We start from the raw sequence: 24,011 nt of genomic DNA on the forward strand, positions 1-24,011 counted from the left end.
TTAGATATGGCAAGAGCAACAAGCATTACGCAAGCCATGTATCAGTCAGGGTTTTTTTCAATTTTTCATGAGGTGTCAACATTGTTGACAGTTGGAGATTAATACATTGCTTCACCCTGGGTCTATTGCAAAGTGTGAAAATAACAGTGAGACATTTTCAAATATGACAATCAAAATCTGACTGGGAAAAAGGTTGGAGATGTCAATACTTCCAGGAAAGTCTCAACAAGGATGTCATTAAGTGAGTAAACAGTCTGTTAAGTGAGGACTTAAACACATGCTAAATTGTACTATTTCTAGGATGTCAGGAAAACCTGTAAGAAGAGAAAACAGAGGAAAAATATCATGCTTTTCTTTTTCACTCTGGGATGCTAGGCCAGCATTTTTATTTCATTTGATTGAGTGTAATAAAATTGCATTCTGCTTTCATTTTTATATCAAATGTCTACCTACCCCTATGTCTGTGTATCTGTCTTACCCCCTCAAGTGCAAAGGGCAGCTTCAGAAAACGTGGAAGTGCATTTGTGTTGGAGAATGCCCTGACTTTGCCAAGCAAGGCAGTCAGTCTGCCTCCCCTGCCCTGCAAGGAACAGCCTTGCTCACACCAACCCTGCCTGGCCAGATGCTGACACCACCTTCCCCTCTTTCTCCCACTTGACTCTAAGTGGTCCCTACCACAAGGCAATGGGAGTCCTTTGCCATGTGCAAGTAACATCGTGGTGCACTGTAAGGTTTTTACCTGCATAGGTTTGTCATACCAGCGATTGGCCCCGTTCCTATGGTAGCCTCCTCCGTGCAGCAGTTGCAATGCCATGTTTGTGTCATTGAGTTCCACCCCACTGGGGCTGTCCAGGCACACCAGGCATATGCACCGTTCAATCATGTCAAGGGAGTCCCGGTTAGTAGAGTCTGGGGATAAAAGAGGGAAATGTTCACATCCTCTTACCTCTAAGTGCAGGACTGGCTGGGGAGCCCTGCTGCCTTGGACAGCGTCGGAGATCTGCAGTGAGCTGGTGTTTGCAGAGCTCTCTCCACAGCAGATCATCTCAGTGCAAGGAAACATTATACCAAGGCATTAATTCACGTGTTAACTTTTGTAATATCTCTGTGTATCTTTTGTATGATTCAATAATATCCACTTTCTTTCTCTGCCTTTCATTTCCTGAAGTAATCATATTACAAAATGGATCTATTTTACTCTTAAAGCCAGCAATGCTTACTTATTTTATATATAACAGTTACAGAGAGGACAGGTGGAAAACAGAAAATTTCAGAGCTCACGCTATTGCTGCAGTATTCTGCTCTGGAACAGCAGGGCTTGTACTGGTTTTGTGCTGTTCTCCCATTGAAACCCTACAGCAGGGCTCATATTGTTTTTGTGTTATTGTATTAAAACCTTCTACTTTCTCCTGTCCCTGGTCATTAGGTTATATTGCCTATATATTGCCTATCACATGAGGAAAATATCTGTGGATGAGGTTGTGAGGTTTAGATTTTGAACATGATTTTGCCAAAGCCATGGGTTGCCACATTCCACTTCCCTTCTGTCACTAGTGTACTGCTGAATAAAATGGGCTTTTTCTGGATCTCTTTCTGTTTATTTTCCCTATCCTTGCTTATAGAGTTGGACTACTGAGACTATTTTTGCCTTGTCCTCAGCGTGTTCCCCCTTATTCTTGGTGTATTTATGTGGATTTTTTTTCTGAGATTCTTTATCTAACTCAGAAATATTATGAAGTTTAAGGGTTTGTTTGCATCTGAGGACCAGTTTGAAGCATAGGAAATTTCTGATTGTGAGCACTTAATACAGCTCTTAATTGAAAGGATAAAAGTGTGGAACATATAACAAGAACTTGTTTTATTTAAAAGCATATAACATTATTAATTGCTGTTAAATGGTTGTTAACAAGATCAAAGAAAAAAGGGCTTTCGAATGTCAGCTTAGAATTTCTTCCATTCTTAACAAATCAGCTTTCATCTACTGGTTTTGCTAAATTTTGGTGTAAATGATTTTTGTTTCAGGATGTTCTTAAGTAGAGATATGAATTCAGATTGATCAAAACTTCTTTCAAGTCTGTGCTGAGTTCAACAAGTCTGTGCTCAATTCAGGAGATGATTTCAGCTGAAAGAATGGAAAAATATTTTAAATTAATCCTGATTTGCATTTGAAATACGTGGAGCCATTTCAATATGTGCATGTTTTTAAGGTTTGCACACGTGGAAAGTAGATTGATCCTCTGAAAGAACAGCATTTTTCAAAGTAAGAAAAAATGCACCTTCCCAGAAGGAGTAACGTTGGTTAGTGAGGAGCTAGAAAAATAACAGATGCTTGTTATCATCCAGGTTCATTCTCTAGATGCTTTGTAGTAAAAAAGAGCTCAAATACGCAAGAAATTTAAAAGGTGTCAGGAGAAGGAGAAGCAAAGTGATAGCAGTGACTGAGAAGGGAGAGGGGGAGCTGTGGCCTTTTGAAGGTTAAGGTACTGTCTATTGCTGTTTGGCAGCTCCTGTGAGGGACCATTAGCAGCCATGGGACCAAGTGGCAGGGATGGTCAGCCTGACTCCTTGCAGGCTGCGTGGGGACCTGGTGGAGTGCTGATTGTTGTCTTCCCTTGCCCACAGAAGCAGAGTCCTAGGCACCTGGAGTGCCTGCCAGCTCCTACAAACACTTGAGCCAGGAGATTGCATGTGATGGGGCATGTTGAGGTTTCTGTCAATGATCACCCTACATGTGAAACACTGGTGTCCATATGGAGTGTCTTCAAAAGCATTCATAAACTTCATAAGGAAGAAGACATGTCCCTGTCCTCTTGACTGTAAAGCTCTTTCAGTATCTCCCATTGCAGGACTGTCTGTAATTGTGGAATTTTTTTCATTGATGGTCTGGGTATGTTGATGCAAAGGCTGAAAAGATCCTTGTGAATGGAAGTTCCCTGGTATGCATCAGCTTCTGGTGTTTGCAGACAGGCACCTTCGAGGAAAAACTGCTTGGATAGTGATTTACAAACCAATCCCAGCTTGCTCAGCATTCTGCTTTACGTTGTTTGATAGGTTTATATATATTTCATTGTGGCTGCTACCCACACGTCTTTGACAGATACGAAGCCCTTATCTGACATATGGCTTCAGGGTATCTGGAGTGTAGGTATTAGAGTGAATAAAATTAAGCTCTGCTAGAAACAGAAAAGTAGGGGAAAGATGGGCTCACAGAAGGAAACAGACATGTCTAGAGAGCTGATCAAACACTGAAAAAATTATCCTGTGAAGCAGGTGATAAATTGCACAAGAACTCAGGAACCATGACAAGAGCTGAAACAGAGAAGTGTGAGAACAAGCCTAAGGCCCTGCAAGACTTTTCTTGTCCTTCTGCCTTTCTAATGTGCAGTTGCATTGAATTGGCCACTCAGCTGTTGGTTAGTTGGGTTTTTTGGTTTTAGTTTCAAAAGGGAAAAGACAGTACTGAATCAAATTCAGATATAGTATGCAGGGGACTGCAGCCCTTATAGCAGTAAGAATTCACTCCTTTACTTAGGAAGGGTGAGTTGGTTCTGCATCCTGAAGACAGTTACAATACTGAGTGTGTTTATAAATCAGTGATGGCTGGGATTATTACAATATCTTTGAAATCTTCTCACCTAGAAGACCTATCATCTATTTTCAGATCTGTGCAGGCCCATGGATATATCTCCTTCACAGCCTCTGTAAAGCACTCTATAGGTCTTCCCAGTCTCAAAGCATCCTCTCTTGCCCTGCCCAGAACAGAACAGCTGTGGAGTGACCCCTTTCACTTCACATTGCTTCACAGGTTTTCTCTTCCTCTGTTAGTTATGCAGGGCTGTTCATGATCTTGTATCATGTGTAACAGCAACACATTCACCTATATAGAGGAGCTGTGCTAATATCAGTGGTCCAGAATGGGATTCCTACTTAGATTAGAGAAGGCTCTGTGTGGTGCTGTGTGGTGATATTTGCTAGTGCAGAATTTGTTTTTTTTTCAGCTCCATAACTGTGTTGGTTTGCTTCCTGACTAAAATGAATATTTCGGCAAATGCCAGGCCATCTAAAAACACTTTAGAGATGGTTCTACTAGTTTTTGTTGATTTTTTTTTTTCTTCTGATGGTTTAAAAGGTGATTTTGTGGCAGGTTTCAAGGCATTCACTGTTTTATTTAAAAGCATGACATGCAAACAAATAATTAGGTGTTTACCTCAATTTTCATTAAAATAAGGAAGGAAGAGAAGAGGAAGGGCTAAAGATGAGACTGGTGTTACGTAATATTGCTGAAATAATGGCCAGGACTCTGTCTGTGTGTGTTTATCTATACTAAGCTTTTATAAGCACAGATAACACTTGAACAAGTGAAGGGAAATCTTCCTTGGGATGGTAAACATACTTTGAGACTATTGGCAACTCTTCTATATTCCAGGGCACTGGTAAAACAGCAATATTTTCTGTAGCATTGCTGAACTGGAGATAAAGAGATGAGTTAATGGTATCTTCAGGAGGGAAAAGTCAATACTTCAAGTATGTAAAATGGCAAAAAGAGGGTGTTTACTTCACTTAGCTTCTCGGTAAAATACATTAGGTATGATGTAATAAAAGATCACTAACCCCACCCTTTATTTTCTACTGTTTCAAAGTTTGACATTCAAGTCCAGAATCTGAGACAACTAAATGCTGCATGTTGGAAGAGAGAGAGAACTGTCCCCAGATAATAACTGGTGTTGTCTTTCCTAGATACTTACTTAAGATTTGGTTGCATCTGCTGTGGTACGTTCTCCATTGGCTAGAGTGAGTACACAGCTAGATTCAATAGATGCTTAATTTGTAGATGCCTTTTTTAGATAAGATAAAAAATGTCTGACAGTTGCCAAAAGCTAAGAGAATGCCTCATTCCTACTGGTACAAAATGGATATGAAGAAAGAGACAAATCACAAAATCTGATGTAATGTAATTTATGCGATGAAAAACAGAGAATGGAGTGAGAGTTTTTACATGGCATTAACACATAAACATACACAGCCAAAGGGTCAAGCCATATCTGCTACTCCCCTGGTAACACACATCTGAGCACTTACACATATTGAGTTTCCTGCTGCTGCAAAAATTCAGCAGGAATGTTGCACATTCAGTCCTATATTTCCTGTGATGTTCACTTCCAGCAAAGAAAGGCAGTGATGGTGAGGAGGAAGAGGAGGAAGATGATGAAGAAGAGAAAGCTGGGGTTGTGGCTGCTAACCTTTCATAAGGATCGTCCTGGCCTCTGCCCACTCTGTTCTTCCATCTGTTGTCAGCAGGCCAATTGGAGGCAGCATTTCCTCTTCGTTCTCTGCCATTTTGGCTATCTTTTGTAACTGAGTGAAAAGATCTCCCTCACTGAGGCGACGGAAATTAATGACAACATCCAAAACAAAAAACTGCAAAAAAACGACAGAAGTCAGAAAAACAGTCAGACCCTTTGTGGGCCAACATTTTGCTGCTGCCTGGGTAGGTGTTGAGATGCTGAAGTCCTGCCTGGAGAGCCAGGCCTGGAGGCAGTGGATCACAAAACCGCTGGGGACTGGCCCAGGGCTCACCCCACCTGTGTTTTAACACCAATGTAATACCAGTTGCTATAGAAGACTTCCATTGTGTATTGGACTCAAATAAAAATATGCCATTTGAATAAGCTTAAAAAAACCTGAAGAGATAAACCCAGAAAATATGGAAATAATTTTCATGGTACTATTTGTTTAAAAATAACCTAGACAATTGAGAGAACTTCCTATTGGGGTGAAGAATGGGACTTCCTGGAAAACGGACTACTGGAACATACCCCTTCATTCCAAGAGGGCCTGCAGGCATGACTCCAGTACTGCAAATAGTCAGGTTGGGCTATAAGATACTCTGCCCAGCTGATATACTCTGCTGCTCACTGGCAGTTACTGATTGGGGCAGATTCACTGTAATGCTTCAGTATTTCTGTGTGCACCTGTGCTAACTTCTTCAGGCACAGCTTAGGCCCCCCTACAGGGTGTATATGCCATTCACATATATATCATGGTGATATATATGCCATTATATTGTGTGCCAATACTTGACTGCCAAGAGAAGTGCATTTCCAGCAAATGCACTCTAAGCAGATACTTTTTCTCTGCGGTTTCATCTCCACGTATTAAACATTTTTGTTTGAAAGAGAGAGCAAATGAATTCTGCCACATTCCTACTTTCTGCATCACTGTTCTTGGAACATAATGTGGGCCAGGGACAAAAATGCTGCAGAAGCATCTTTTGGAAATATTGACTGCAAATGCTTGGTAAGAAGTGAGCTCATACGTAGCATGCTAATTGCATTTCTGAACAGAGATTAGATTAGGCTCTTCTGGAGTGAATTTAAGCAAATTAAGAAATATAGAAAGGTAAAAAAAAAAGAAACTCTTTTACCTGATTGTTACAAGCAACAATGATGTGCTCTGGTTCTGGCATTACATTGCTTTTCTGGGCCACAAGGGTATCTTTGGTAGGTCCTGGAAGGCGATAGGAAGAAAAGAGTCCATAGTATTGCTTCATACAGAGAGGATGACCAGACAGCTGTCCACGAGAAAAATCAGCAGGTAAAGCATGGCTGTAGAAAGAGAAGGAGAAAAACAAAGCAAGAGGAAAAGAGGGGAGAGAGAGACAGAAGGGAAAAGAAATCTAATCTGTCCTTTGTTCTGTTACAATTAGATCAGGTATAACACAAATTGAATAATAAAATGAGATTACAGTATAAGGGAAATAGATGAATTCCCATACCAAAGTTAAATACATCATTCCTGGCAGCTTCATGCATATTCATTAAGCAACTGCATTATCATCTAGTGGCAATGGAAAGAATAGCAGGTCACAAGCAGCTTTGGAATGCGCGTAGGAAGCCTGCCTAGATGGGATTCCGGAAACTTGGCAGGACAGAAGTCAGCAGAACAGCTGGGAAAGAAGTAGCACCTTGAAGAAAGGTACTGATGAAATTCCCTGCAAATCACAGTGGCCCTGTGCTGTGCAGAGTTGTTAAGAGAGTGTGTGAGAGGACCTTGCTCGATGAACAGGAATCACTTGGGCAATACGGAGGGAATTTCTGTTTTCCACGGATCCTTGATTTTGTGCTAATTCTTACTTAGACCTATGGGGTAATATGCACTGAAAACCTATTCCTTTTTGATTGGGAGGCATTTGAAAACAACTTCTAAAAGGCTTCTTTAGTGGCCATAAAAAAAAAAAGTGATATCACAATTATGATTATGCTTTGTAAAATACCCCACTGATGCTGCAGCAGGAAATAACGGTTCTGTTGGTTGAGGGAGGCTGCAGAGACCACAGGAGGAAGATGATCTTGTGGTGCAGAGGCTTTCCCTCAGAAAAAGAGGACTAAACTTCCAATTTGCAGAGAGGGGCAAAGGCAAAGAAGCAAGCAAGGAGGGTTACTGTCATACAGCTGATAAGGGGTAATGTCTTATGCTAGTTTATCTTGTATAACCGTGTCTTTAGAGCTGTTGGAGTTCTGAACCAGGGGTATGCACTTTAGTTCCCAGTTTTCAAACTTTCTGTATTGCTTATTTCCTCATAAAGGTGCTTAATATTTTTGTTCCTTATCAGCAAAACAGGGTTAGTGGTGTTCTCCCACATTTTGCATAATGCAGAAATCCCTTTATACTTAACAACACTTTAAAGAGAATCTATCATAATAGAAAATAGTGGGATAGCATGGTAGATTATATAGAAGACAATCTGTACTTATAGCAGTTAAGAAAGGTGTTATTAACTCCAACTGATGGCGCCAGAAAATCTTGTACTGATTTATATGTCTGTGTAAGATCCTACAACTATTTTATATCAGCAAGGTAGCCTTTGTTTGTAATACTTAGTCCTGACAAAACTGCATGGAATATCTGCACAGTTAAAGCTAAACACTTGGGTTTGGGCTTAAATATTGTACATCTGCATGTGGGATGATCCAAGAGAAGATAGCAGTACACTTGCTGGTACAAGTCCTTAACAAGGAACTGAAAATGTTACAATTATGGTGTCCTCACAGTTACACAGAGACAAGCAAACAGTAATAACAAATGAGGATACAGTAGTGAGGATTTCAGTGGCTATTGATTTAAGACAAGCAAATCTGATCACAGGAGTCTTTGGCTCTAGAGTAGTGAGGTCAAAACAGTAAGAATTTAAATTATCCTTTGTTTGAGCAATGCGATTCCTTTATCTCATCTCAGATGCTGTCATATAAAGATGCAACTCCAGCAGTATGCAATAGTACCTCACAGCACACCAGTGCTGGTGTATGCAGTTGCATGGCATATCTTGGACTAAAGCACATGTTCTTAAATAAGTAGCTCTTCTATACTTTCTGAGTAGCTGTCAGACTTTTGAAGTGAAACATCAAGCAGCTTATTTCTTTCTTTTATCTTATTCATAGATGACAGGAACTTTATTGTTTGAATTCCTCATCCAAATAAGAATTGGTTAAAGCATATTATTTGTTCTCTACTATGGTGTGGTCTCTGTTGTGCTTGGCTGTCCACTGTTCCTATTCTTCAGGGAGCAGTGGTTTCAGCAGTAAACTTGAAACATACTAAGTGAGGCTAAGAATTGCTATCTAAATATTTTGTTATGAGTTACTTCATACATGACTTGAAGAATCTTGTATTTCCCCAGTATTTATATACAGAAAGTAACAATTGCATAAGTAACTTTGACTAGCTACTGAGCCAGCCTGTCTGTGGTGAGGCTTCCTTCCCCTAAATGTGTTATTTCTCTGTGGGGAGGGAGGATTGGTTCTAAATACAGAGTGCAGGACGTGGAGGGGGTGCAGTGCCCTGGCAGGTAGAGGGTGCCAGCAAAGGTGTGCAGGCTTTGTACCCACAGTGCTGGTGCTCTTTGGGTGTTGAGAGCACAGACTTCCTCTGGTGTTCTCGGTAACTCTGTTAGACAGATTGTGCCTGTCCTTTTGGGTTGCACTGTGCCTGCTAGACTGATGACTACCGGCCATCAAAAAGGATCCCTCTTCAACCTGTTACATTGCAGTAAAAAAGCATAAAGTGCATAAAAAATTGCTGAAGCCCTTCCCCGAAGCATGCTGGAACCCCAGCCCTTCCAAGTGATGGAGGAGTGCAATACAGCCCAATTATGTATTGAGAGCACCTTTGAATCAGAAGCCCTGTGGGTACTCAAGCAGCAGCTCTCCTTCCAAGCTACTTACGTGTCCAGTAAAGCTTTGTAGTCTTGCACTCCTGAAATGAGATTAGCGGCAAACCTGCAAGTGGCAGATAGAAGTGACATCAGTCTTTTGTCATTGGGCAACACTGGGCTGTTTCTGAGAGACAGTGGAGTGATTGATGACACAGCATAAGGGGAGAAAGTCTTCTGGCTTGGCAAGAAGAGTTCCCTGCCCCCACCCAAAACCTAAATTAATTCATGACAAGAGAAATATGAAATCCTAGAGACAGTCCCTTCAAATGGTTAAACAGACCACAGGAGGAAGCCTGAAAGCATTTATTTAGAGAATGGGAGCAGAGGCTGAATATTTAATAGAATCCTTTACATGGGTTTCAATATCAATACTCATAAGCTGTCCAATTTATTAGAGTACTTCCTGTCCTAAGCAGATATTCTTTTTGCAGAGCTGAGGACAGGTGTATTATTTCCTGACATTGTCCATTTGCACTGTGTCAGAATGGAAGGCTCTGAGAAAAATATTTCCTTGTTAAAGCACGTGCATTAGAAAATGCAAAGTGGAGGTTTTTTGAAAGCTCTGTGCACAATAAATTTAGTCAGTAATGAATGGAAGCATTTATAGTTATGTTTAAACTAAAGTAAAAAGATGCATTAGCTGTCTACACAAAATGTTAAAATAATGCATATTGGTTTCAAGGTTCTGGCTGTTTTATAATAGCATAAATTCACATGCAGTTAATTATTTCAGTAATGAGCAGCTAGAGAGTGCTAAAAGCAAAGAGGAAAATTGCACTATATGAAGGTAGATTTGGTTTGTTTTGCTGTTTTAAAAGGAGGAAACGTTTTGGCAAAGGCTGAAGAATGGAATCCTGTTTTAAGGGTGTCTAGAGAGGTATATTCTGTGCTTGGCTACGTGCTTACCTTTTCTCTTTTTAAATGATAGTAATTGCCCACAGTAGCTCAAAGGAGAAGGATCAGTTCAGGGCTGGGAATTATGAGCCAGAAGGAAGCAGTGTTCTTGGGGAAAAATGATTTTTGAATTCTTATTCTTAGATCCCCTGTGTTTCTGGTGCCCTTTTGGGCGTCTGAAAGGGATAATGTAATGCCAACGTGGCCTTTTCAGTTTGCAGGGTGGCTACAAGTCATAGTGACGGCATGTTAAAGATTATTTTCCTTCAAACTATATGGCAGAAATTAGTATTTATTTTTTTCCTCACAAAGTGGTTTACTTGGATTACATGCAATAAAAAGCTTTGCAAATATTCCTTAAAAATATAAATCTCATGGCATTTTTTTCATGCAATAAATGTAATAGTAATGACATTTTCCTTTCTGAACATTAGTATGAGTAACCCCAGAAACACTGCCTTCAGTCAGCAGGCCTAGTAGGAAATCATTTAATGGCTACAGCCCTTATTTTTTAATGAAAGTTGATTGTCTCTTTGCAAAAGCAGTACATTTAAAATATCCTTTCATTTAGCAAAAGCTGCAAAGTCGTAGTACATTACCTCAGCTGGTCATTTACATCCTTGAAATACTGACGAGCAAAGATAATTGCTGGGCTGGAATTGACTGGAAGAGCTAGCCGGTTGTTGAGGTACATGTCATCCAGCCAGTAGTTAAACACCTAAGGGAAGGGGACACGAAATCTTAAAGCTACAAACAGCACATGGAAAGGCAGCCCAGGGGTGAGGGGACAGTGCTTGGTGCTCCTGATGTCAGGCATCGGCTCTGATTAATGGAGCTGCTGAGCATTTTCAGCCTGGGCTCCGCGACCTCAGCTCAGCTGCAGTCAGCCACAATTCCATAATCCTATTTTTCAATCAATGGCAATTTACAGTGTGTTCCATTAAGAAGTAAACAAGCTCCATATCGTGGTGCTTTGGGTATTTCGTTGTTTGTTTCTCTCTACAACCAAAAAATGCTTGAGTACAACATGTTAACTCTTGCATAGTGATTAGGAGATGTTTAAGAGATGGGACAGTGTTTTACTGGTGATGGCTTTCCTCAAGGGGCTTCAAATATTTGTCAGTGATGCCAAGATGCTCTACTGATACTGTCCTGTAGCAAGACAGAGCAGGAAAAGAATTTCCCAAGCCTGATGGTTTGGTCCTGCAGATACTGGCATGTGGATCAGGCCCCTGGAGAATCCTCTCTGTGTCCACTGATACAAATACAGATTGCTGGTGCTTGACCCAGACACACTTACTAAATTTCTAACCATTTTTATTGAAAACACAGATGTACAGTAACTGCATTCGTTTATGTCTGAGCAAAGATTGAAGAATCATTATTTGGAAAATGGAGGCTTTCATAAAATGATCAAATGGTCTTTCTGAGTGGCTTTGCATATGGTAACTATAAACAACAACGAAATTATGCAAAAATAATTACAAATGCATGCATCAGTTGAAAAAGTTTTCCTCTGAGATATTTCATTGCTGTTAGAACAGATGCTTCCCCTACAATCTCTGGAGTCTTCAGGAGAACATACTAGAACTATACTCCTGGCAAGTTAAATTCTGAATAAAACCATTTCTGATTTATCTTAAGAATCAGGTATTTCATTTTAATAACCAGTATTTAAAATTGACATATTTTCAGAAAATGTTTACGTATCCTTCCTCTGTAGTTTTCATGCTATAAGTGGTTAAATGAGCAGCTGTTTCGTGGAACACTGTTTGCTATCAGGAACATTAAATGATGGTTATCTTAGACACCAAAGCCATGAAGTTCTATGATCAAAGTAACAAAACAAGATTGGGCAGCATTTCATTCAGAAGTGAATCACTGTATTAAAAATAAAAGCACTGCCAGTACTGTAGCCTTTTTTCCCTGATTATAGCAGCAATTTGATGGAGTTTTCTTGTGCGTCACACAACTGAAAAGTACAGGGAGAACCACAATTCACTGACATGAGTTGCAAACCTGCAGGATTTCACTGATCCATGAAACCATTTTCCTTGCTGGGATGGAAAGACTTCAATAAAGTTCTTGTTTTCAGCTGCCACACAGTTAATGCAGGTAGGGTGAACTGTAACTTTGTGGAGTGATAAAATCTACTTCAGCTACGGGTTATTTAATTTTCCTGTCTTGGGAAGTAGAAAGCTGGACTTTTTAAAAGGCTGAGGTCTCTGCATGGTCTATGTGATAGATATACATGTATACATGTATGTGTGTATTTGACAAAGTAAATACTTCAGGGTAAATACATTGGTATAGTGTCACAGTGAATGGCAAATAATAGTTCAGTTTTAAGAGAGTAATTCCCATCCTGAAGTATTCCATTTCAGAACAATTTGAGTGAATCAGAGCTTTGGGTAGATGTGTATGCAAGACACTTTTTATAGCCCTATCAGAAAGCATTTTTCATTTCAATAAAAAAATCTAAATCCTGTTATTAAAGGGAAAGGAAGAAATTACGTCCAAAACTGATGTAACATAGTGCTTCCTACAGGTCTTGCTGACACCTCTGTGCATGTACCTGAGGTGAATGAATGTCCTCATTGATGCCAACAAACTGTTGATCTGAAAACATAATAATGATACAGATTTTGACATAATTTGAAAAATCTAGCCTAGTATGTTGGAAATATTCATTCCCCTTGTCAGAATCTGATGTGACCCGTTTGCATTGACCAGCTGAAAGAAAACAGTGATTCCATATAGAAAAACAGAAAGAGCTTGTAAACGAGCATCATCCAACACAGCAATTATTTTTCTCATCTGTATTTGCTTACCCAGTTCATCGTCTTTTCCCTTCTTTCCTCAAGCATTTTCTGCAAGGATTCTCCCAGGCCTCCTGGAGTTCCAAACTGCTCCACTATGACCTTGGTCTTCTTAAATTGCTCCTCTGGCACCAAGTGTTTCATGCACTGTAGGTACATGCCTAAGGTCTGTTGCAGTGGTGGAACTGGAAGTTTTGGCACTGCCTAGTCATTAAAAAAATATATATATATATAAGCAAGTAATTCTACTCGTTCCTAATCTGTCCCCTTTTTTATTTCTTTTTTTTTCTTTTGTTGCTGATTAATATATTGCATCCGTTTTTTAATTGATGTATTCTGTTTCAGCAGCTGAAGGCCTGATTACTGCAAATGTACTCTCCAGTAACTCTATTTGAAAGCTTTCAAATGGATAGACTAGGGGAGTAGTGGAAAACTACCAAGGAGAATATTCCTTGTTAAAAATTCTAGAAATCGTAGGACGACGAGTCATGGTGCAAGAATATAGTCTCAGCTAGGCTGTAGGAAATCTGCAAATACATCACAGCATAGTAATATAATGCCTGAATAAAAGGTATTTCATTAGTAAAGAAGTACATTTAGCTTGTGATTAGTAAAACCATGGGATAATACTTGCCTGATTGATAAAATGAGTGGTTATAAAGCTACAGAAATAGAAAACACATTGCTCTTCCTGTTTATTAGTACTGACTATGTACAGTCCTCAATAAACCCGTGTTTTACCCTGGCAAACCTTTGCTGTCAGTCTGTCTGGAACTGCCCTAGATGGCTTGATAAAGCATTTCTGTTTATACTTGCTTTATCCTCATCCTGTTTTGGAGCAACAGTATCTGGGAAGAAAAGAGTCTCATGCTACTCATGCAATTAAGCTTCCTTTGTTTTTTAATGTAGAACTAACCAAGTGAAGTGTAATTAGTAATTTAAAAGCCAGAGCAGATATGGGGGCAGTGGGAAAATCAAACAAGGAGATAATTCATAAAAGACTGGGAAATTGCAAAAGGCTGTGATGCTCTAAGCATGGCTCCTCAGGGAGGTGGCTGTGTCTCCCACTTGAGAAATGCAGCTGTGCTTGGCCATTAGTGATTGGTGTAGGCCATAAACTTTTGGAGGGTTTATTTTTCTAATTAGATTTTTGCCTATCTGCTAAAGTAGGCAAATTTCACCTTTTTTTTTTTTACTACATCTTGGTGTAACAGACATTGATTTTCACAGGATTGCAGGACCAGAGTGTCATTTTGGTTGGAAGAAAGGACTAGCAGTCACCTTGTTCCACCTGCTGCTTAGAGCAAATCTACCTGCAGACTTCTCTGCTAGTGCATGCAGGGAGGGAGGGGGTGGAGAAAATGGTCTGAACAGTAGGCAGGGACTCACTGTCCTCTGAGCTCAAATACCAGCTCTGCCTTTTGACATCCCCAGAAAAGTCAGTGCTGCATTATGCTTCCCTATCTAGAAACTGAAGATTTTAGATACTCGTAAGAAGTGTCATAGAATTATCTGTTATTAATGGAAATGCAAATCCAATTTAGCCTGTAATGCACCCTGGATCTCAGAAATAAGAGAATGGCAATTCTACAGTTTCAAGCTATGTTTAGTCAAGACATGTTTCTTCTGTCATTGATTTCTTGGAAACAGATGTGCTAAACAGTATTTCTTTTTGATACCTGGCTTCAGCCTTACCTTTCTGGATAAGGTTACTGAACAGTTCATGACTCTGCTTAGGAAAAAAGCTTTTAACTCAAGGGGTTGACTTCTTACAGGCATACACATCTGGCATCTCCTAAAGCAGCTTTAAAATGAATCATATGTGATAGTTTGATAGTTCTGTACTATTAAAAAATAATTACATGCCATCCCTGACTTGGTAGCAATGCATCTGCTATTGTAAAATAATATTTCACTTACTGGAATTCTTCATAGGATGTTGGGAGAAAGAGAGTATTTGGATATGAGAAGTGTTTCCTGAAATGAAGAAATAGGCTCTGGAACAGAGCTTGGGTTACAATTATTATATCAGTTTACGTTAATTTACGGTATTAAAAGTTGTTAAGTCTCTTCTTTTTGTTTTTCTTTTTGTTTTCCCGAAACAGTCACTTACTGTCTCATCTTTACTGCATGTATCTTTCTCTTTCTTCTGCGTGTTTTTTTCTAGGTCAGGCATTTCTGCATTTCTTTTGGTATCTTTTGTTGAGGGCAGAAATTGAAGCCACTTGGGGGCACTTATGGAGCCTCACGCCTCAGTTCTGGAAATAGAAAAGATTTAAAGTCCTGTCAGTACCCATTATTTATAACCAAAATGTATGAGGGGAGTATTCCCTGCGCAAGCTTACGCAGAAGCTTCAGAATGCAAAACTGAAGAGAAATAGAAGTACAACAGTCAAAAGTAGCTAAACTGAGCCCTGTGGAGATTGCTCTGACATTGTTTGTCTCATTTTGCTATAAATTTATATATTCAGAACTATCTGATGCTCATAAAAGGTGCCTTCTCAGCATGGTTTATTTTGTCACTGTAATTTACTTTGCAATTTATTGTGGCGTGATCCGTGCACTGTTGTATGACTGTTATATGTTAGCTGGAGGAAAGAGGTGACTTTTCTTTGAATGTGCTTATGTTGACACAGGTAATAGTAAGGCTGCATTTTTCTATCTACCATTTTATACGAAAGCACCACAGTGTTTAAATGTATTTGTCACTGCACGGTTCCATGGATACAGTGAGCTGCTGTGCTAGAAGACGTAAAAGCTGTAGAAAGGAGCTTGATGGAGATGTGCCTTTGCCCCCTGCAACCTAGAAGCTCAGTGGGTGCCAGTGCTTTGAGGAGAAGATGTGGGCTGGGGGACCCCATGAGCCTGCCTAAGCTGGCAGGCTGGCTGTGAGAGGACTGGCAGCAGTGGCATACACTGTGCTTCATACAGCAGTCTTCTCAAATAGCATGTAACTATCCAGGGAGATGGCTTAACCTGCCAAAAGTCACAAAAGTAATCTGTGACAGAGCAAATACTTCCACTGGTGTCTCTCTGGTATTGTGCTTATCCTGGTTTTGTTTTCTAAAGATGCATCTTACTGCTTTTCTATACAAAAATAAGCTATAGGACACACTTATTTGTTCTGACATAAGAGTGCCCACACCAAGCAATTGTCATTCAATTATGATAGTACTTAAATGCAGCTAAAGCAGAGCAAGTTTTTGTGTTCAGTCAGATCTTGATAGATTACAGTTTTTTTGGATTTATTTAATTACTTTCCACTGTGTGTATGCGAAATATGAAAGACAACACGTGTTGACTATGTAGAAAATCCTTTCTGTAATCTTTGGGACTATACATTCAGGACACTTGAGATATTTCTAAAACAGCTTTGAAGAACAATTTGGTAAAAAATCCTACAGTGTAAGAAAGTGAGATGAAGAGTTCTGCTTAGCAATGGGCAGAGGTAGCTGTGCATTGTTCCTCTCCTGAGGATTGGCTTGGCTATTCCAGCTCTGCCAATGTTTATGTGGTCGCTGACACCTGGTGTCGATCCTGTCCTGCAATGGCTTTCAGTGGAGCCATGTGCTGTGAAATAGGTTGTATAAGGTTGAGAGATGTCCCCAGGGCCCTGCAATGAGCCACACAGCAAACTCGTGTTGATCCGTCATCTGCTCACAATTTCAACCCAGGTGAGAGACGATTTCCCTCATGGAGAGGCCACATTAACACACTGTGCTGCTTTGCTCCCTCTCATGTGCTGCACTGGTCTCACTTAGCCCTGCACTCTATTCCTAGCAACACAGGGTCAAAGCACTTCAAATAATGATCGTGTCCTGTAACTCTTGGAAGACTGTGGCTTGCCCAGTTGTTTATAGACTGGCTCCCCACCTGTGTTCAAATACAGAGCAGCCATTTTGTCTTTAGAGCCCCTAAAACTGTACTCCCTTAGAGGGAAAATCTTGCAGGTATTCTTCTCACTGGGACTTTTGTTCTTTCTTTCCTTATGTTTTTTGTCAAACTGCGATATGGCGTCACACTCGCTACAAATCTGTACTGTGTCTGTGGGAAATGCTACTACCAACATCCACATATCTGTAAAAACAGTGTGATAAGGAGTTTGGAGGTGGTAGCCTGAACTGTGCTTTTCTCTGGCATGGGGATGAACGGAGGCTTTGTCTCTGGTTCAAGTGGTGACAGCTTAACATCACACACAATCCTGTATTTGCCTAATAAAGGACAAGAAAACTGACACAGGAGAAAATCCTGCAGAAATTCAAGATGACTTCAAAGTTGCTCACTAGAAGACTGTGAGGCACATTGTCAAAGTTATTAGGCAAAAAAATATAAAATAATCCTGGCTGTTTTTATTTACAGCTGGCTTAGCTGGAGAGCTGGAGTGAGCGGCTTAGCAGGGGGGCTGCGAGTCACAGCAGGTTGAGGAGCGGGTGGCCTTCCCCACAGCTCAAAGCAGCAACTCAAATCCACAACAAAAGGCACTGATCTCTCTGCTAGCAGATAGCAGAGGAGGACTGAAATAAGCCCATGTGCTTATAGTTGAGTTCTCCATACATTGTGGACTCGGGAGGCAGCTTGCAGTATACAGTATTGTTGGGCAATACACTCAGCCCCCGTCTATCTAGTCATCCTCACTCTCAGTGTTATCAGGAAAATAAGCTTCAAGTTCTCAGGAATCTCTGCGTACAGTTAAGAGGGATGTCTGCGTTATCAGGAATACAACTGTGAAGTGCGCGCTGCTGCAGCCGCTGACATTGCGAGAGGAGCCGGGAGCCGCCCTGTCGCCGGCCGTGAGCTCCCTGCTAGCAGGTCTGGACCCGTCGGGGAGCGCCCACGCTCCGCCGGAGGCTGCCAGCGCGTCCCGAGCCCGTCCCGAGCCCTTCCCGAGCCTTAGTCCCAGGGGCGCCCCTTCCCTCCCAAACCGCCCGTCGCGGCGGGACACGCGGGCGGCGGCAACGAAGCGGCCCCGTGGGTGCCGCCAGAGCCGCGAAGTTCGGCAAGGGGAGCCCGCTCGGCTCCGCTCCGGGGGGACCCGCCGCCCCCTTTCCCCGCTCCCAAGCCCCTGGCTCTCCCGGCGCCTGCATCCGCGTCGTCGGGGCAGCGGGAGGCGCGGGGCGCGCAGCCCGCCCGCCCGTACCTGCTCGTCGGGGCGCTCCGGAGCGGCTGCCGGGCGGGCTCTCGAGTCGCGGCGGCTCTGTCCAAGGTACCGCCGCCTCCTCCGCGGCCAGGTCCCCTCTGGGCGGGGGTGTGCGGAGGGCGGCTCGTCTCCGCCGCTGCCTGGCTCCTCCCCGCCCCGCGCCGCCCGGCCCTGCCCTGCCCTGCCCTGCCCTGCCCTACCCGCCCCTCCCGCTGCGCGCAACAGGCGTTGGTGCCTGCGCTGCCCCCGCGCCTGTTCCGCCCGTGCGGGAGGCTGTGCCCGCCGGTTGCACCGGCGCCAGCTCGCCCCGTGCCCGCCGTGTCCCGTGAGGGGGGCGGGGGGAGCCGGGCAGGGCCGGGCTCGCCCGTGCTCTCACCGCCGTCGGGCTCAGCCGAGAGGCTCCCTGTGCGGCGGGGAAAAGGGGTTCGCGAGGGGACTGCGAGGGGTCACTGCGCTCGCTGATCCGCGTTGCCACGGGGGTTGTCGCAATTGCCGAGCGGTGTCGCCGCGGGGCATCTGCGGCTCCTGAAGGCTCCGCGGCCGCACAGGGGCGGGCGGCACTGCCGGTGGGCTGCCGGCACCAGGGCCGGGAGGGGTGGAAGCTGCGACGGGGCGGCAGCGGTGCCAGGAGGGGTCCGGGCTCTGCGGGAGCTTCGCCGGGGCCGGCGGCAGCAGCGGGAGCGCGGGCGGCGGACCGGAGGCGGCACCGCTGTGGCCGCTTACCGCAAAGAAGCGGCTGCGGTTTAGAGAAGCGAGGCTCACCTCCCACCGCGGAGGCCATCGCTCCTTCGCCAAACCCCTGTGCCAAAGAGCCGTCGTGCTGTTTTCATGAGTTTTGCGCCGCGTAAGCAGCGACTCGCCCGCTCCGGCAGGAGCTGCGGGGCCGCGCGTCCCGCGCAGCCCAGGAAAACCCACCGGCCGTGAGTCCGCGGGTCCCTCGCGGCGCCCGGATCCCCAGGGACGGGTGGGAGCCCTTAAGCAGGCGCTGTGGCCGTTTGTAAATTTTTTCTTTCTCTCTTGAGATCACAAGTAATTTATTTTGTTTCCTAATAAGCTAGGAATTAAAATAAACGATTTTATTTCATATCAACAGAAATTTGCAAGGAAAACTATGCAGTCTGGTTGCGTTGTGGTTAGATCGAAGGTTTCCACTTTTTGCAAATGTTTGAATGAAGTACTTCACCCATCTTTTGTTTTGTTTAATCCCTGTCAACCCAGGCAGACACATTGCAATTGGGGCAGCATTAACACCATGAAAGGCATTTTCTAGTATTGTGTCTCTTAACTGCTGGTCATCTAATTTTTTAAATACTCGAAAATTGAAATTCATCATTGTGGGCATTAAATTAAATTCGCATAAGAATACAAGGAGCTGTTTTTAGGCAATCGGTAGCGTGTTTGCAGTGCGATGTTGTTTGCTCAGACCTGATATGTTGTGAAGAACGAATGAGAACATTTTGTATTGGGGTCCTCTTCTGTGCAGTTTTGGTAGCTACTGCGATAGATGCTATGGGGAATTGTTACCACAGGGGTTACAATGAGCACAACCAGCTCCCTCCCTCAAGCAGCCCTCAACAACAAAACAAAAGACAATCGATCCCCTTCAATTCCATTTATTCAGATTGTATTATTCTTGTAATTTGGACTTCAACATAATACAGCATATTGCACTTACTGGAGAGCAGCACAAGAGAGAAAAAAAAGTACAATACTTCAGTTTATTCTCAAGGAAGAATAAAATGTGACAAGTGTGACAGTTGTTGCTCTTAAATATATGAAACCAACTGAAAGTCTGAGTATATGTACACAAGATTTCTTAACTCCCTGAATAAGCCATTTGAAATTTTACACATACTTTTTTTGCTTTTCTTGTATTTTTTACAGAGATATACAATATGTCACACACAGTTTCAGCTTGAGGACACTCTGCACAATTATACCCCAGCTAAAAGGCTGACGAGTTTTTTGTTTTCTTTTTGGCGGGTTTTTTGGAAGGATCCCCTCAGATTTATGGCAATGATTACTCCGATAACTTTCTTCAATATTGTCCCCCCATTCCCCATCCCCTCCACTTTGCCAGAATGCTGAAAGAAATTCCAATTAAAAATAAATCTAGAAGAAAGCCATTACATCATGACAAAGGTTAAACTGTATATATTGCACATCAGTACAGAAACATAATGCAGTAACACTGTCATCCCCCCCCCTTCCCTCTGTCTCCTCCACATGTCCTTCCTTGCTCATGGGGCTGGGCTGCATTGGGGAAATCTAACTGTACTCATAGTCCGATGAGTCCTCCTCAGACACCCCTTTCAGGTCCCTGTGGTATGAGTCCATGCCATTCTCAGCCATCTCACCCGCTAGCTGCAGGCTTTTGCCTTTGCGCTCCTCCATTTTGATGGTGTCATAGAGTCCCTTAGGTCCTTCCTCAAGGAGGATGTTCCTCTCAGAGTGAGAGGGTTTCATTTGGCAGACGTTTTTGAGAAAGAGGAGGACGGGGGCATAAAGCACATTGGCGAGCCCCATGCCCAGGTTGAGCTGTGCAAAGCCCATGGTGTGCACAATCTGGCCAGCCACGATGGGCCCCAGGGCGTACGCCACCGAGTAGGAGATGTCTGCAATGGCGTAGACGCTGCCGTAGACAGAGACGTGGCGCACGTCCACCAGGAAAGCCAGGGTGGGCAGCAGGGCTGTGTCCACCAGGGCGATGCCGAAGCAGATGCCACAGAGGGGAATGATGACCTGCCCGAAATTCCTGCAGGCTGGCACCAAGCAGGAGCTGGCGCCGATGATGGCCATGCCCAGGGCCCCGTAGAACCACTGAAGGTGGGGGTACGCAGCAGCCAGCCGGACGGTGACGTAGACGCCCAGCACGTGGGGGAAGAAGGCGGGCAGCCAGGTGAGGCCCACCTCCCACTCGCTGGCCCCCATGGAATCCTTCATCCAGTTGGCGATGGTGGGCTCCAAGAAGGCCAGGGGAATGTTGCAGGTGGCCAGGGCCCCTGCCACCACGGCGATGTAGGGGTCGACCATGAGGCGGTGGATGGGGGTGCCGACAGGCATGTTGGCCCGTGCCCCGGTGGCGCCGGGCGGTGCCAGGGCCAGCAGCAGCAGCCCGTCGAGGAGGCAGACGCAGGCCAGCACCAGGAAGGGCACCCGCTTGCCGGCGAACTCGTAGAGGACGCCGCCGAAGGGGGGTGCGGCCAGGCTGCCGAAGGAGATGCAGGCCAGCGCCGTGCCCAGGGCGCGGCTCCGCGCCGGCTCCTCGGCGTAGCGGTCGGCGATGAGGGCGATGCCGGCGGTGTCGGCGAAGGCCGATCCCAGCCCCTGCAGACTGCGCGCCGCGAACAGCGTCGCGTAGTTCTCGGCAAAGGCGAAGGTGGCGGTGGAGAGGAACATGACGGCCAGCCCGGCCAGCAGCGGCACCTCGTAGCCCACGCGGTCGATGAGGGTGCCGCTGAGGGGGTTCACCAGCAGCTGCAGCATGGCTTTGGAGGCGAAGAGCACCCCGATCTGCACGTCCTCGTTGCCCCCCGTGGCCGGCGGGTACCGCGCCGGCAGGAGGCTCCGGTTGCCGCCGCCGCTCCCGTTGCCCCCCGCGGGCGCGGACGGGCCGGCGGCGCCCCCGCCGCCACGCATGGCCGCGATGTAGTCGGGGATGATGGGCACGATGACCATGTAGAGCATGTTGTCCAGCAGCAGCGCCACGCACACCACCATCAGCAGCAGCCGCCGCTGCCGCCGCGCCTCCCCCATGGCGGTGCCCAGTTGCCGCCGCCGCTCGCCCACCGCCTCTGAGAGCCGCTCCACGGCGGCCCGCGCCCGGCCCGCGCCCCCCGCCTCCGACATCGCCCTCAGCGCCGCCGCCGCCGCCCCGCCGCCCGCATGGGGCACGGCGGGGGCGGCCCCGCCGCCTCCTCCGCCCGAGCCGCCTCCGCCGCCGCCGCCGCTCACCTCCCGGCGGCCGCCGCCAGCCCGCGCCGCCGCTGCGAGGCGGCTCCGAGGGGCCGGTCCTCCATCACCACACTAATAAGCGCCGCGCACAGAAACCCCACCCGCCCCCGCCACCGCGCCGGCCCCGCCGCCCGCCCTCCGCGCCCCGCCCCGCTGCACCGCGCCGGACACAGCCGGGGGCCTGCGGGGAGGGGGTGCCGCCGGGACCTTCCCCCCCGGGGGTGTGCCTGGGAGGACGGGGGGCGGCGGTACCGCCCCGGAGGCGGGGGCCCGACGGCAACTCTAGCCGGCCCGACGGCGGGGATGGCCGTGGGTGTCAGGGGGCCGCTGGGCGCGCCTCCGGCTCTCCTGCAACCTCCCGGAGCCTTCTCTCCGTCGCTTCCCTCCGGGGCCTGGGCGGCAGCGGGCTGGCTCCGACGTGCGCCCGCCGGTGCTGCGGGCAGCGGTCCCGGGTGCTCTCGGCCCTGAGCCGCCGCTGCCTCGGCGGGCGGTCCGGAGCCCGGCCAGCCGGCGGAGGTCGGCGACTACCGGCTGTGCCCCTGTCCGGTGCGAGCCCCAAAGACCCCCTGTCCCCGAGCCGGGGCCGCCTGGAACAGCCGCCCCCTCCCCGACCACCCTGCGCCTCCCTGCCCACCCGGACCCGGTGGCTGCCGCCGTCTAACCCGGGAGCTGCTCGGGGCTCGCCGCCAACACCCGGCGCGGCTCCGCCCGCGACGGCGCAGCCGGGCCAGGGAAGGGCACGGGGGCGCCCGGGGGGACTTGGGCTAATCGGGAACGCGGTTAGGCAGGGCTGGGCTGAGCCCTGCTCCTCCTCGGGGGTGTGTGAGACCACGGAAGCTTCATTGGAAAGCAGGAGAGCAACCATCTTCCTGCGTGCGAGCGTGTCTAACGCTGAGACAAACACCAGGGAAATAATGCCCAAGTGCGGTGATGTTGCGTTCTGCCCGCATTTTGCCGGGCCAGTGTGGCAGCTGGAAGCCCTGCGGAGGAAGGGGCCTCACTCGGTGCAGAGGCTTTGGTGTTAAGAAGGTACTCGTACCATAAAGCAGCATATCATTATTCCTGTAGCAGAAATGACATGTGGGCTGATCCAAGGAGGATTTCTTCAGAAGGCTGTATGAAATAACTGGATCTTTCAGCCGAGCAATTCCTGAGTAGATGTGGAGTTCAGGCACCTTCATTTGCTTGCGTAGACGGGCTTTCACAGATGAAAGGGAGATGATTTATCTGTCAGTTGTATCTTTGTTGCAAGAAAACTGTCTACATGGCCAGAAAGACTTTAAAATGAATCTCTGCATGGAGTGGCATACAGATCCAATGGTGCTTGCACAGAAGTGGAACCTTAAAGCACAGTTAAAATAACAGTACCCCTAGACATCCATTCTGTCATTGTTATCATTATTTGTTATTCCTTTATTACACTTGCTGTAAAACTATGGAAATACACCACTGAAAATCGGGATAAAGCTCTTGACCCGGGACTTGAATAAGCTATTATCCTAAATGCTTCAAAAGCTAAATTCAAGCTATAGAAGAAAGGTATCAGAAGGAATAGAAGAGTATTACTGGAAGGGTCCCGAGCTGAAAGCCATGGTTGCTGCACTTGGCTGCATGGTTCAAGGTATTTGTCACCTGTGAGGTTGATTTAGTTGGGAAAAAAACCAAACCAAACATCACGAAGGCCATCCTTATCTGATTCCTCAGCAGACCCTGGGGTCTGCCTGAGAACATATTTCTGTATGGGACTGTGAGCACAGGAGGAGCAGCTACCCAGATGATAATGGAACTGCTGAAGGATGCATCTCCTGTTTGGGATGGATATCACGTTTGCAGTAAGTGGTAATGGGTTGGGGGCAGATATGACTTTGGATCATTGCTGTGCTGCAGTCAGGAGTATTGGAATCTTGGCTCTCGCTTGATGAGGCACTTTATTTGATTAAAGTTTCCCTTTTAATCAGAGATATGGTCATTTCCCGTCTCTAAAATGGAATCTGGC

General features: G+C 45.8%; 2 protein-coding genes across 4 annotated transcripts in view; both read right to left on the reverse strand.

Moving 5' to 3' along the window:
* The window catches only part of CHAT (choline O-acetyltransferase), a 32,831-nt gene extending 13,908 nt beyond the window's left edge, over positions 1-18,923 (reverse strand). The window contains exons 1-8 of one of the 3 annotated variants that reach the window (XM_064662508.1): positions 18,824-18,923; positions 15,038-15,182; positions 12,937-13,128; positions 10,705-10,823; positions 9,222-9,275; positions 6,425-6,605; positions 5,241-5,418; positions 740-909 (exon numbers count right to left, since the gene is read on the reverse strand). In XM_064662508.1, the coding sequence (XP_064518578.1) occupies positions 740-909; positions 5,241-5,418; positions 6,425-6,605; positions 9,222-9,275; positions 10,705-10,823; positions 12,937-13,128; positions 15,038-15,100 (957 nt within the window). In that variant the 5' untranslated portion in view covers positions 15,101-15,182; positions 18,824-18,923. Of the gene's footprint in view, positions 1-739; positions 910-5,240; positions 5,419-6,424; positions 6,606-9,221; positions 9,276-10,704; positions 10,824-12,936; positions 13,129-13,675; positions 13,754-15,037; positions 15,183-18,061; positions 18,226-18,823 lie in introns of those variants that run through there. The other 2 variants (XM_064662506.1, XM_064662509.1) reach the window with 2 other exon arrangements.
* Positions 18,924-19,658: 735 nt separating this feature from the next.
* On the reverse strand, positions 19,659-22,131 carry SLC18A3 (solute carrier family 18 member A3). Its single transcript, XM_064662510.1, has one exon. The coding sequence runs from the start codon at positions 21,908-21,910 to the stop codon at positions 20,330-20,332; it is 1,581 nt and encodes a 526-aa protein (XP_064518580.1). The 5' UTR covers positions 21,911-22,131; the 3' UTR covers positions 19,659-20,329.
* Positions 22,132-24,011: the final 1,880 nt, after the last annotated feature.

This window comes from Pseudopipra pipra, chromosome 8 (genome assembly GCF_036250125.1).
Source record: "Pseudopipra pipra isolate bDixPip1 chromosome 8, bDixPip1.hap1, whole genome shotgun sequence".
Classification (NCBI taxonomy): Eukaryota; Metazoa; Chordata; class Aves; order Passeriformes; family Pipridae; genus Pseudopipra; species Pseudopipra pipra.

What these genes read in the sequence shown, in the direction of transcription:
- SLC18A3 (XM_064662510.1), bottom strand. Translation starts at nt 21,910, where the DNA reads ATGTCGGAGGCGGGGGGCGCGGGCCGGGCGCGGGCCGCCGTGGAGCGG.